The sequence below is a fragment of the Aplysia californica genome, unplaced genomic scaffold (assembly GCF_000002075.1).
Source record: "Aplysia californica isolate F4 #8 unplaced genomic scaffold, AplCal3.0 scaffold00006, whole genome shotgun sequence".
In the NCBI taxonomy this organism is placed as follows: domain Eukaryota; kingdom Metazoa; phylum Mollusca; class Gastropoda; order Aplysiida; family Aplysiidae; genus Aplysia; species Aplysia californica.
The window spans coordinates 2,823,831-2,838,206 of NW_004797276.1; the positions used below are offsets into that span (position 1 = coordinate 2,823,831).

Genomic DNA, 14,376 nt, shown 5'->3' on the forward strand with positions numbered 1-14,376 from the left:
TACACAATGACTTAGATCTATATCTATTCGTCTTAACCGATGAGTATTTTTTTCAAACATTAATTTGTACACATCTATAGGTTCTATTGGTATTTTTTTACTTTCCCTCCTGTCTCACATTCAGCTACCAGTTGTCTATTTTCGACTAACTATTGATGCGCTGAACACAAATATCAACTTCATTTCCGTCGTAAATTAATGGTTTTTGAAATATTTGATTGTTTTTAACCGAGATAGACATGCTTTGGACCAATCGGGGGCTTCCAGAGGGGCCTGCCCCACTGGGGTAAAAGAAAATCTGGGGGGTCACAGGGGGGGCTGCCCCCCTGTTTTTACCCATAATTTGATATTTTACAGTTAGATTTGAAATTGTCTTGAAAATAATTGATTTGCGACAGTTTTAGTGGCTTTATGTGTGATCTGCAGCAAACAGTACAGCAGTTTGACCCCTGAAACAGTGCATCTGTGTGCGGGATTGAAAGTAAAAATTTACCGTTCTATTTTATTCTAGAAATTTCTTTAAAGAAAATTCTTTAATAAATACTAGCCCAATATTTTTTTTAAAAATCCCAGTCAATGGTTTCTACAGATTTTTAAAAAGTTTAAAGCTGGAGCTAAATCTCTTATAAAAGCAAGTCCGTCCTTTTTTCTACTTCTGCTGGCGACATAAAGCTAATTATTGAACGCATGTTTTGAGAACATTAATTAGATCTAGTGAAAAAATATGTTCAGTGTAATAAAACAAAGGAAGAGGCAAGCCGTACTTAATGACGGCTAGACTGGCAGTCTAGCCGTACTTAATATTGATGGCTGAATTGTAAATGAAAATTTTAGTTTGCAATGCCTAAAGTATTTGTATTTCAGACAAAACCAAAAGGTGCCTTACTGACTTGCATGTTTTTAAACCTGAATAATTACTAGATCTAGATCTAATGAGACCTGTGTACTTAACAGGCTTGAGTCGATTGGGCCAAACCTAGATCTAAGTACGGCTAGACTGGCAGTCTAGCCGTACTCAAGTACGGCTAGACTCTCAGTCTAGCCGTACTTAAGTACGGCTAGCCACTTCGTAAAACAAATTTTTTGTAACAAGTTTTGCTACTAAAAAATTACGTAGGCCATATTCGTATGCAAAATGTGTGTGGCAAGCTAGAATTAATGCTGTGAGCAATCCCATCCATGTTACGAATTTTTTCAGTTCTGTAGATCTTATATTTTTATAAACTCTCTATGCCTGCTTTTTCTGTTGTTGCACCCAAAAACACAACAATTTAAAACCACAATTCCAATCTCTAGGTTGCACAGTGAATTCTGTAACTCAAAATTACAAACTGGACAGTAAATGTTCCACTTTTCACTCGTTTGTAAAAGCCGCTCTTGCTTTAAAAGCAAGGGTTACTTCCGAAAACGATAAATCGTGCCCTCAAGACGCCATTGTTTTCGGTCTTCAATTCCTCACAGGTCACGTGGTACAGTTCCCGTTCTATAAGTGTAGAATTCTGTGGCTTTGGGCCAATAATGTGACGACACGTGACTGTTTTGTAAAAGATTCCCAGACTGCGTTTAAGACTGCAAAGGCGTTGAATGGGTGTGTGTGGAGGGGGGGGGGGGGCAGAAAGACAGACTCGATTTAATGAATGCGCCATAAAATATCGGGAACCAATAGCCTAAAAAGAAATTGTTGGTGATAGTCAAAGAGACGACGGCCCAGCCACGTGGCTTTCCATTTCCAAGCGACCACCCCCGGCCGTAAATTCATGAACGAGCATTCACGCGTGTTGCGCATCATCATAGCGGCATAGGTCTAACTAAACATTAGCCAACACGCAGTCACTTAAACAACAGCCAGAAACCTTCTCTCAAAGAGAGGCATTTCCAGTGACCAATCAAATAACGTTTCAGTCCCCCAACCCCCCAACATATCACCCGACCAGTCTTAGACCTATGTGTCTGTGGAAAGTTGGGTGTGAAAACGCTGTCCATCACTCTCTTTGTTCGGCGCAAGGGGCAGTCTCGCCAAATATCCGATTTTTCTAGGCTTGTCTTCTGCAAGCTGTACAGATCGCACAGTAGTCGTTGTGAAAATTTCCCTCAATCAAACTTTACCTGTCAGCGTGTTTCGCAGATCGGAGCGTGCGTTTAGAGGGTGTGACCGTCTTAATTATATTAGTAAAAAACCTGTCAGATGATGAAAGCGTGCGTTTGAGCGGAGCGTGCTTTCATATGGCGTGCGTTTAGGCGGAGACTACTGTATAGTGACAGCTCTCTTTATCTGAGCAATAGCCTTAACCATTGTCTCTTTATAGCAATTTCCTCTGACTTGGAAGCGACTGTAAAGATCTTTGCTTTTATTTACCAGTCCTAGCAGTTGACTAGAAGTAAACAGTATTGGACTCCACTGCTTCTTCTTACACTTACAGTCCTTTTTCATTCTTCAAGCTTGAGACTAGATTTTAAGAAATAGTAAAGAGACTCTAAAAAATGGTACATGTATCTTCATTGTGGCTACAGCCTACTGTCATTTGGTCAAACGTAGAGTATAAGTGTTGCCTTAGCATAAAGGTAATTATAGCAACATGGGGTACCGGTAAGTGGTCTGGAGAATGAACTGAGGAAAGATTCATAGTTGACCAAAAAAAAAAAAAAAAAAAAACTGAAGAGAGACACTATGAACACTGGTTAGGGACAGAAAAAGGCTTTAGAGAAAAGATGAGTACAAAAACAGCACCCTAATCATCACTGGGGCTAAAAGCAAGGGAAAGGGAACTCGGCATTGTCAACACAGTGCCAAATATTGTATATATTGATTACAGTGGAAACCATATATAACAGGCCCGGTAATAATAACAGATTTTTTAAATCCCCGTTTTTTTCCTACTCTTTGTCTCTATTAAAAGTTATCGGCAATAACAGGGCCTCATCGCAGCCCAACCGGTTATAGTAGGGACACAGGCTCGTTAACAATGTGTAAAAGAGAGAGAGAGAGAAACGCAGTGATGGAGCAAGCCCACGCAAGCCATGCCACTACAACAAGTACACGCAGCATGTGAAGCGAGAGAGGGCTGTGGTGTGCTGCACACCTCGATCTAGCCCGAAACCTACATGTAGCAACACGCGCGCGTAATGTGTCACCAACGATGTCAAGCGAAAATGCCTTTCAACTGACAAAAAAAAAAACCGAAATAATCCAGGCTGTTGACAAAAAGCAAGCTCCACTTGCAGAGATTTGTCGTCAGTTCGACTTTCCACAAGGGTCGATTCACGGTCACACCATTATCAAGGATAGAGAGAATATAGTGGCAGCATACTCCAATGGGAAGTTTGCTCTGGATCGAAAGAAGATGAGACTACCCAATGCAGATGCTGTGGACCAAGCTCTCCTGGTGTGGTTTAAGGCGGCAAGGAGAAAGTTGGTGCCAAAACCTCTGTTTTCGTGGGTACTTGTGGCAAGGGAAACTACCCATGAATAAGTACAGCTGGATTAGTCAACCAATGTTTACTTTCCTTGCATTTCTGATTTAACAGGGATAAGATAACAGGACATTTTCTCTACTCCCATCATCCCTGTTATATCAGGTTTCCACTGTACTTTTTATAAACAACATGGAAACCATGTCAGTTTTCTTTCATGACTTTATTCACAAAGCAAAGGGAATAATTTTTTATTACTTTCAAATAAACACCAAACTTACCAAAGGAGACTGCATTTCTCCCACAAAAGTCACAGACAGTCCTGTTTCACATCCTTCTCTACAGTATCACAAACTGATACTCATCATATATTATTCATCCTTAAAACGTAAGACTTTTTCACCAACAATTAACAAAAGGAAAAATGTGTAGAGACTAAAAGATAAAATGAGATCCAAAGTTATTTGACAAAGGTACCGACAAAGAAGATATAAGACAGATCTCAAAATCTTAGCCACGGCGTCACTTTTCACCCGATTCCGTTACCTTTAGTTAGCGTGACTCAGCGGCCTGCTGGAGTTCCCCGGCTCGGGGTCACGGGGTTAATGAGCCCTGAAGCGACTTTGCCGTTGTCAGTTAAGAAGTTCGCATTTTTGTCTACGTTTGAAACGATAAAACTTCTTCCCCATCCCACACAGCAAACCATTACGCGCATGTACTAAAAGCTCAATGTCTTGAGATTTACTCTGCGTTAGAATGGTTAATTTCTGTGCCTTAGTTTTCTTTGAGATAAGTGTTTGTAAAGTACCCAATTTGTCCTATTTTAGTTACATGAATAAATGATTGTTTTAAAACAGCATGACAGATCTCTCCAAAATATGTGTTAAACTGACTACGAATATCATGTCTTTTACCATGATAAATCTTTAAACCTGCGCAAGTTATAAGAGAAGAAAGATGCACATCTGCATTTTTTAAACTAAGACACTCAGCATTAGCTCTTGTTCTACAGTGGGGGGGTCGCATTCAACGAGGTTGCTGGGACCGGCTTGTTGTCCTCGTTGGATCCGACCTCTGGTTGAACGGGACTAAGGCTAAAGAAAAAAAAAAAGAGACAAGTTATTAAGTATAAATTACATGATGTACCAATACCAATAATTAAAACAGTTGTTCCCCCTGATGACGAAAATCTCAAACAGCATAAGTGTGCGCGTGTTTGAGCCGTGTTCTGACCGTCATTTGTGCATTTTAAAATATTTTTTTTCCGGAACACTTCTCGTGTGGAAACATACCCTCTCACATCTAGGCCTAGATCTACATAAAGTAAAGGAAGGAGCTTGGATTTTCTGATCAGGGGAAGAAAAGAAAATTGAAAAAAAAAGGTCTCGATCTAGACCAACCCATCCAGAGTTCATCCAGTTTCACCCACCCCCTCCCATCCCTACCATAGGCTAACTCTCGCCCATCCTCTTGGCTTTGGGGTCCATATTAGGAGGCACACTAGAATCTAGATCTAGCAATACAATGTGTTAGCATAGAGTTACCCCCTTTTAAACTTATAGCGTACATCTATGTGTGTTAGGAATTGAGGATGGGCCTTGTGCTTTCTTTGCCTGAGAATATGAGATGGAGAGAAAGGAGAAAAATTATTCGCTTTTGGAGCTGTTAAAAAAGTTAATTGCTTTTATTTGGTTATTGCGACCTCGTTGAAAGCGACTTCGGTCTCTTTGCAACCTCGTTGGAGCCGACGTATATTTACATATATAGAGGGGAAAAAATCAGGGATTGCCTCGTTCGAGCCGACTTCTCGTTGAATGTGACCTCGTTGAATGCGACACCCACTGTACCATTAAACAAGAGAAAGTTACTCTGCCTGCATCAAAACTAAGAAAGATATAATGTTATGCGATTTTTTTTTAAAACAACTGTGTTAATAGTATTATACATGGGTAGAGATGAACTTCTTGTATGAAATAAAAATAATGACAGTTAACACATTCATCCTTAGTTTTTGTGTCAGACATATTGTCAGTTATTGTAAATGGTATAAAAACGAAAAAAAAAGCTGGAAAAGCCTGGTGCTGATTCAGTGTCACTGGAAAACTAGAAATTATTTATGGAGTGTAACTGATAGCCTACTGTTCGTGTATTGCATTGTTGTAGATGTACTCTGGCACTAAAATCGGTTTGTACTTTCTCATAAAGAGACATCAGGGTAATTTTGATAAACTTTAGAGAAAATATGCGAATATTCACGATTATATTAGACACATTAAGTTGTATTTGGAGGAATTACTTCATAGCGAATTGCGTGCCAGATGGATAAAGTTGCAAAATTACAACTTCCTATTATACGCGCAGATACCATCTTTTCTGAGTATCTGCACCATTGTTATGTCGTTCATGTTCCAAAAGTTCGACAGTTTTTGTTGCGTGGCTTTATTTTCATTCATTTTTTTTTCATTCACACTTGTAAAAAAATTGTTACAGTTTAGCATTGCCGACTTCAACGCCTCTAACAAAATAACCAGACAAGTTACAATGTCTGTTGTTTTTTTTGGGTCTCAAGAGCAGAAATGTGTGCTTTGGGTGCATTAAATGATAATTACCATAAATGCAGGGATACACCTAAAACTGTACGTTGAAAAGTACCAAAAATGAAGTCGACCCAGACAGAGCGGCGACAGGGACCCCGACGTGATAAGGCGCTCGGCAGGGAACCCCCCGCTACACCTAAAATTCCATTGCCGGTGCGCCGTGTAGCAAACTTTCTCGTTGTTACAAAATAAACCCAAATACAGTCGAACCTGCCTTAACGGAAACCTGTGTAAAATGGAAACCTATCTTTACAGAATCTCCCCGTTCCCCTCTTGATATATTCCTCTTTAATTACCTGTATAAAACGGAAACCTGTCTTAACGGAATCTCCCCCCTCCCCCCTTGATATATTCCTCTTTAATTACCTGTATAAAACGGAAACCTGTCCAACGAGGAAACGGAAAGAAAAATCCTCTCCCTTCCGAGGGTTTCACCCGTCTAAGACAGAAAATGCTTTGCCCGCACAGCCCTGATTTGAAATAAAACTCGCAAGTTTGATTCCGCCGGCTCTAAACTTAACGCCATGGCCATGCCGCTGGGCGAGGAAGGGGAGTAGGGGTGCAATGGGGGTAGAGTAGAAGTTACCCTAAGTTACCCCATCATGTGAGCACTGAGCGCTGCAGATGGTCAGGGTAGTGTGGGTGTGATATCTCACGACTGCCCGTGAGAGTGCTCAAGTAGCCAGCCACTACGGAAACTTTCCTGGGTAGCCATAAGCCAGAGGTGTGAAATTAGATTGACCAATGTCTGCCGCCCTGATCGTACGGCCAGCCGACAAAAGAGTTCCTTGAATCGTTGTTACAATGATGGCAGTGAGGGGTGGCATTAGTGGGTGGGACTAAGGGGGGAAGCGAAGGAGATGTTCAAACGTATCTGTTTTTGATAGGTCAAACAGTGGTCCTATGAAAGGCAAGCACTGGTGGTAATTGGATAAGTAAGACTGACGCATGTCACTGTCACTATCAGTATCAGACAGGATAGCAGCTGAGAGGTGTGAAGTTTTGATCACTGCTTGCCGATTGGACAAGCGATCCTTGATCCCACCGGCTGGGCCTTTGAACCCCCCCCCCCCACCCCCACCCCCTAAATTCCCCTGTCGAAGACTGGAATTTTTCCCCGCTCCTTTGCGATTCCGTCTTACACAGGTTCGACTGTATAACTAATGGACACTCAAACAGGAACACTCCAAATTAGCTTAGAATAATGCCCATATAAAAGAAATTATTAATAAAGACAGCCTAGTAAAAAATAGGAAGAAACTCTCATCTCTTTTCTTTTATCCCATCAAGAACAAATTGAAACATTTGTATAAAAATTTAAAAAACAAAGACAGCCTTGGAAAAAAAGGGAAAACTCATCTTTTCCACTTCACCCCAATAACAAGATAAACCAAGAACAACGCTTTTTTTTTACAACATAAGATAAATTAATGGTGAACACAGTGTGGACTCATGACGATGTAGCTGGAGGTGGGAGTTCTAAAGATGGCCACGAAAAAGCTGAGGCCTTCTTCAAATTGATTTCCACTTTTGTTCCCAACAGCTTCACGTCACTCCTATTGGGATCTATAGCCTGTGAAAGAACAGAATGAGGATAAAAAGAAAAAAATAAATACTACTTTATACAGACGCAACATGTGGGTGGGTGGAGGGTATTCTGGTATGGTTCACTCCTTCTTTTTCATCAAACATCTATCTTCATTATCTTTCCTTCTTTTTTGTTTCTTACTCTCTTGTAACATCTCTAATCTTCTGCCTTATTGTGGTTGAAGAGCCGTAAAACTCACTAAAACTATAGCAGAACACATTTCCAGATAACGGTCTACATTATTTGTGCTGTTTTCAGAAAACATAAGCTCTGAGGTAATCTATATTTAGACATGATTTTAATTATTTGCTTTATTTTAATGCTGTCCCCTCACAAGAGATCTGTATTATAATTCCACCTCGTAAATGATCTAAATTGTTTTGAAAGAGCCATAAAATACCTACATTTTTTTTAAAAGTTTATAGCTTGTAAAAAATTATTTTTATACAGTTGACATTTCGCTACCTCAGAATTACGAAGTTCTATCTGCTCAGTACCTAGTATTGAGAAATTTGACGACAAAGATTTTGAGTTTCACATCATGACAAGCTTTTACGAATGGAATTCTTTGAATATCTTGATAACCGCTGAATAATTTTACAATTTTGGTAGAACAGACAGAACAATTGGTTTCTGACTTCATGGTAATAGTAACTCAAGAAGCGAAAAAATTTCAGATTGAACTTTGTGTAATTAAGAGGCAGCGATCTGAAAATGTAAACTCCAGTCTTGGAGCTGACATCACATTTAGCACTACATAAATGTTTCCTTGGGTAAAGTCAAAAAGCTTTTCTTTTTTTCAACAGGTGGGGGCAACAAAAGAAAGACCTTGATATTTTCACCTTAATCATCTGGACTTTTTTCTGATACTATTGAAACTCCATATTTAGCACAACCATATTCTCATTTTGATTAACTGTGACACAAGTATTTTTTATTGTAAAAACAATCAGGAAAACTTTGACTAACAGTAGGTAGCGTGAACACGGCCTCGCAGGCACTCACTGCCTTCCGAGCGTGTGGTTACGGTGAAATCAGGTTAATTCAGATCGCTGTTTCTTCGGGTACTTGGAGCTCAAAAATCGCCGAGGAAAGTGAAGCCCCTCGCAGTCGAAATGCGTGGTCGGCCAGTTAAAAAATTTACATGCATGCATTCAAATACTTTACGGAAAGATTGATGATTAAATACCGTCTTTCCATTGGCGGAGAATATATAGAGCTTTGAATGGGCTTTCCCGCGGTATATTTTTGGCCTCTGGCATTTAAATGGAAAGCCTTTAAACATAACGTCAAAGTTTTCAAAAATAATTTTTAACACGAAATATGTAAAATATAGGCTCAAAAAGGGTACTGACAGAAAGATCAGTTAATTTTCTATTAGAATAAAGTCATCGGCTTGAAATTACTTTGCATCAATCCTTCCGTGAAACTCCTTCTTTCCTACCAAACATCTATCGTCCTTATCTCCCCTTTTTCTTTTTTGTTTGTTACTCTCTTGTAACACCTCTAATCTTCTGGCGCTCATGCAGTTGCGAGCGCCATAAAACCTCTACTAACACTAAAAAAACAAAAAAACTCGGAAAGCATGTGACCCCCTAAACGGGGAGCACTCTGTAAACACTACAGTATAGAGCCGACTCGCTCGCCGCAGGGGCCGGTGCGTCGCCGGCCGGGTCAGCGCTCTGTGTTTTTGTCGAAATAATGACAAATCATCACGTTTGAGGCAATAAAATACTGATTTGTAATGATCTCACAGTCTTGAAAATTGACAAAAATCTATGTAATAGTGATTGTACTCTGGAGATTGTGATGGTACTCTTTTATTGTCTATCAAACATGGGGTTGCAGCCAATTAGCGACTTAACAATATTTTATCAAATTTAAAACAGCAGTTATTCTCTTAAAAATTGACTGAAAGGTAAAAGAATGGTACCGAAATTCTCAGGAGACATAGGCCTTGCATATATGGAAGATACATTGGGCATACACACACTTTAAAAATTTAGTTTCCGGTACCTACTAACAGTAAAGGAAAGAGAAAACCTCTATAATGGAAAAGTATTCTTAATAATGCAATTAAGACACTGTAGACAAAAAGCCATTTCGTCTTTGTTGTGTCATTTCAAAGAAGACTAAATGCCCTAAAGACTATGAATGACTCCCAGTGTTAGTTAAACCATTTAACTTTATTGTGGTTGTACCCCTTTGACCATTGGTCCCCCAAATCGTCCGCTATAAGCTATCTGCCGAAACACGCTGACCTGACCTACTTTTTACATAAGCAAGAAACAGAGAGCTGCTGGATGCTCCTTCCACTACCAACGAAGCGCTAGGGATTATTGATTCAGGAGACTACAATGCTCCTGGCAGTGTCACTATTCTTAGAGATAATATCACTTTGTATTACTTGTTTGAAACCATTCCAATTGACTACAATCAGTACATTTTACGTAAGTATACATGATGATCTTACTTTGTGTCAAATTTTATACCTGTACAGTTGATAGGTTTATCACACTGATTTTTTAAAAATAGGTAAGAATCGTGCGTCTCCAGGGAAATTTTCGGTGGAAAACTTACGTCTTCAATGAGTTAAACTAACAACATGCGTGCGTACAATGCCGAAAGATTCCTAGAACTGGAGAAATTGCTGAGTTTGTGCAATTTTCCTCTGTGGTTCGAAAACTAAGCGGAGCTGCGGATTGATCGCCGACCACATAGGCGCCCCACATGTCTTCTTTATTGCTGTAGAATTTCAAATCTCTGTGTGTAGTACATTTTACGTGCCAACTTAAAATTACCACCCATCCATTGATAAAACACTAGAGCTGGAAACTAGATCATGGATTCAAAATGCGAGTTGCAGGCATGCAGGAGGCGTGTGAATGCTAGGCGGCATATGATTGGCTGCCTATAACTAAATAGGTCACCGATGACTTCATTACGGGTTTTCCTGATATCGCTTTACTGAGCTGTAGAAGGGGTGGTTGGTAGCAGTAAAAACGATGTCACGCAGTTAAAAAAATTTCACGCAAATATTAGTCTTTAAGACCCAAAGTAATAAAGACATCAAAAAAGTGATAGCAGAACTAGATTCTGCACTAAAAATCACAGGAAGACCCCAAGTTTCATTCATATACTCCAATTCATTACTGACTTATGAACAGTTTTTCCTCAAAATATGTCAAGACACGTCCCACGTTTTGGTGATATTTTCCTCAAAATTTTGCAAACAAAAATCCCAATAACTTTTTTATTTATCAATCGATTTTTAGAATTTTAAAACTATAATCCTTAGAATTTACTCTTCTTCAATTTAACCCTTTCACCCTCAGAGCTATCCCTGCCCAACAAGGCTGAAATTCTGGCAAAAGGGACACAACTCCGCTTAGACTGCATGACTATAATGTTTTAAAAAATCATTAAAAATCAGAGCATGAGTCTAAAATTACAGTTTAAGTGTCAGAGCACAGATAAATGAATAAACTACAAGAAAATGTATGGTTTTGTATGAAAAATCATTGTGTATTAGGAAAAAAAAATTCTGAAGTGAACCCCCCCCCCCCCACAAAAGACACAACTCGCTTTATGCACGAAGAAGTTCATGATGTTTCACCCAGCACAGTCTTTTGCAAAGCCTAACCTGGCACAAATTGCATCCTGTCACTGTCTCACTCGCTCTGCCACGCTTTGTAAAGTCTCTGGTCTTTGCACAGTAGTGGCACGATCCATTCTTTCCATGCATCCTGATCATGACGTGCTCAAAAGGATGTGTTGTGGAAGCGCCCACAGCCCCAGCGTTGCTCCTCCCTTCTTTTTTTACGTAGTAGTAGCCTACTAGATCTAGCTAAAATGCTGTGGGTGCTTGGCCTATCTCCTTCGTCAGGGTCTTCTAAATCATCACCTCCAGCAACGATCTCACCATCAACATCACTCTCATAGTTGTTCCCCTCCCCTAGAGCCTAGATCTAGATCTAGATCTGTGACATCGTGTTTGCTCTCCTAGTTCTCGCTCTCACTCTCATGACTGAGTGTCCGAGTGACTACTTGTACTACTAGCACTAGATCTAGCCCCTTGGTCGACGACATCGGCACTTAAATCCCAATTATAAGTGTCTCCATCATATACAGTGCCTGTAGCAACTCTGTAGAGATGCAAAATTTCGTCCACGAAGTTAGACTTAAGTCTCTAATAAACCGAGAAATTTAAAAAATCGCCACTCTCGTGTGCTTCAATCGATTTTCACCAAATAAACACGACAGTAAAGAGCAACCACTCTAGATTATCGCTAAAAGCTCGGCAATCCCGTGTGACCACGCACGAAGCGAGACACAGGGTTCCTGCCATGAACTTCCCATCAAATTCAAGGGGGTTTCAGGTTTCAAGGAGAAATTTGTTTAATTCAAGGAGATTCGGGCAAAAAATTCATGACGAAAGCCTATTTTCAAAGGCCTACACTTGTCCGAAAAGAACCATATCATAGTTTCGATCATCCTACAAAAAACTGTTCCCAGGGTGACTGCCAACCCGGCTTCTCAATTTTCCAGGCGGTTGGGGGAGGGGAGAGGCTCATCCATTCTCCAGGGGCATGTTACAAAACAATGACAGTGCATGCTCCATTTATATATTATATAAATAATACAATATACACACACACACACACGTGGCACGCACGCATGTAGGTACATTATAATATCCAGTCAACAACATGATGTCAGAGTGGCACTGGGATACTGTGACTTAGGTATTTCAGTCTGTTCTTACTTATTTATATTTTCCCCTCATCATATTCGCCTATATTAACTATATAAAAATGAATCTTGCTTTGAGCCTGAGAAAAGGCCTAGAACCAGAATATCCACAGTCAAGAACCAGTTTGGGTGTCAAGGTCTATATTATAATAAACGTGAAAGACAAAAATTATTGCTCTAACTCAAAGTAGAATAAAATAACATGAATGGCTCAAGGAGACCTATTCAGTGAGAGAGGTGTAAGAACTGTGGGAGGGCAAGATGCAGTGACACTGAAAATCTGCAAATCTTGAACAGAAAGTTAAAATACAGAATATAGACCTTCATGTGCAATAAATGAAACGGGAACCCTTTAGTTACAAAAACACGGCTTACAAGGTTTGAGTATGACTGATCCTGATTCCACACAAGGCCTGCACCAAGCGCGCTGCGCAGAGAGCTCTAGATAGTAGTAATCAAAATTCTGAAAAGTAAAATCAGCTTCCAAGTTCAGTTTTTGTCATCCGGTGTTGCCTTCAACCTCAGCCCCCCCACCGCGTGTGTCTTTTAAAAAAATCAATAATCCCCCCATTTCCGAGTCCTATACTTCGCAGCGCTCAGACTTTGCATGAACTTTGGTGACCTCAACCATCGCCGATACTCACGATGTGACGAAAACACACAGGTTCAATGACCGGTCACGATGGCGAGCCCGACAAGAAGCTTTCCTTTTCTTTCTGTTTTTTTCACAAGTGACAGCACAGGACAAACGAATTATTTTCATGGCGACACAGCGTTTGTAATGCAGAACCAGCATGTTACAAAATTGGCGCTATCAGACTACTATAGATCCTACCGACAAATTTCTTGGTGGTAACGAAAGCGAAAGTAAATCTTGATTTTCCCGATCGAGCTTCGGTATCACACATACACAACACTTCCATTTGTTCCCGCCATAACCACCTGTGCGCGTGTAACGTACTCTCAGACCGGGAAAGGCCGAATGAATATTATATTTTTCACAATCGCGACCCGCAAAAATAAACTCAAGGACGTTATCGGATTTGGTTTTCAAATATTTGAGAACGTTTATGTATTTTCCCGGGTCTTTCACGGGGCAATTTACAGATTTCTTAAAATTCCCGTTGCATTCCGGGTCTCGGTGATTTGCTTCAAACTCTTGGGTAATTCCAGGAGCCCCCGGGATTCCCGGAGCCTGGCAGTCACCCTGTACACGTGTTCCTATCCGATCTGGCAAAATTCAAGGAGTTTTCAGGGATATTTTTCCTTGAAAGCAAATTCAAGCAGTTTTCAAGGACTCCTTGAATTCAAGGAGGCTGCGGGAATCCTGGAGACAATGTAGAAACGAAAGTAGTGTAAACGGCCCACATCGGCGACTACGGTGGTTAGCGATGGTGGCGCACATCGGCGCCTCCAAGTGGCAAATGTTGTTCATCATCATCCAGTGCCAGATCTGCGACAGAAATCGGCGATCATGGTTTTCCATTCATTCCTTTGCTCGGATGCTCTCAAAAAAGCTACGTTTCCCTGATCTTTCCCTATTACCCATTTGTTTAGGTTCCCTAAGTATGTTGTTCTGGGCCTACCCCTGCCTCGCTTGCCCTCAATTTTGCCAGTGAGAGCTAGATGTTCAAGACCCTTATGTCTATTCAGGTGTCCCAAAAACTGCATTTGTCATTTCCTGATTGTTTTTAACATTGAGCATCCCACGTGGGCTTCTTCAAGCACTACCTCATTTGATTTCTTTTCTTTCCACGATATTCTTAGCAGTCTCCTAAGAAACCATATCTGATAAATGAATGTACTTTTCCATGATTGGTCTTGGGATATTACAGCAGTGGTTTCCCGTTGCCCACTGCTGGCAGTATAAATGTTGTTATCGATCCAAAAAGAAGTGGCAAAAAGTTAAGCTTGTTTCTAAGCAATTTCGATAAAAATTTAATTTTTCATTGTCATTGCTCCACAGTTGGGTAAAGTAGGTGCAAGTGTGCATTTACTGACCTTCCATTATAAGGAGACATAAGTGGT

General features: G+C 40.4%; 1 protein-coding gene across 1 annotated transcript in view; it reads right to left on the reverse strand.

The window, feature by feature from the left end:
* Nucleotides 1–7,253: 7,253 nt before the first annotated feature.
* The window catches only part of LOC101850615 (cysteine and histidine-rich domain-containing protein 1), a 35,707-nt gene continuing 28,584 nt past the window's right edge, over nucleotides 7,254–14,376 (reverse strand). The window contains exon 9 of the mRNA XM_005089524.3: nucleotides 7,254–7,581. Within this exon, the coding sequence (XP_005089581.2) occupies nucleotides 7,459–7,581 (123 nt within the window). The 3' untranslated portion in view covers nucleotides 7,254–7,458. The remainder of the gene's footprint in view (nucleotides 7,582–14,376) is intronic.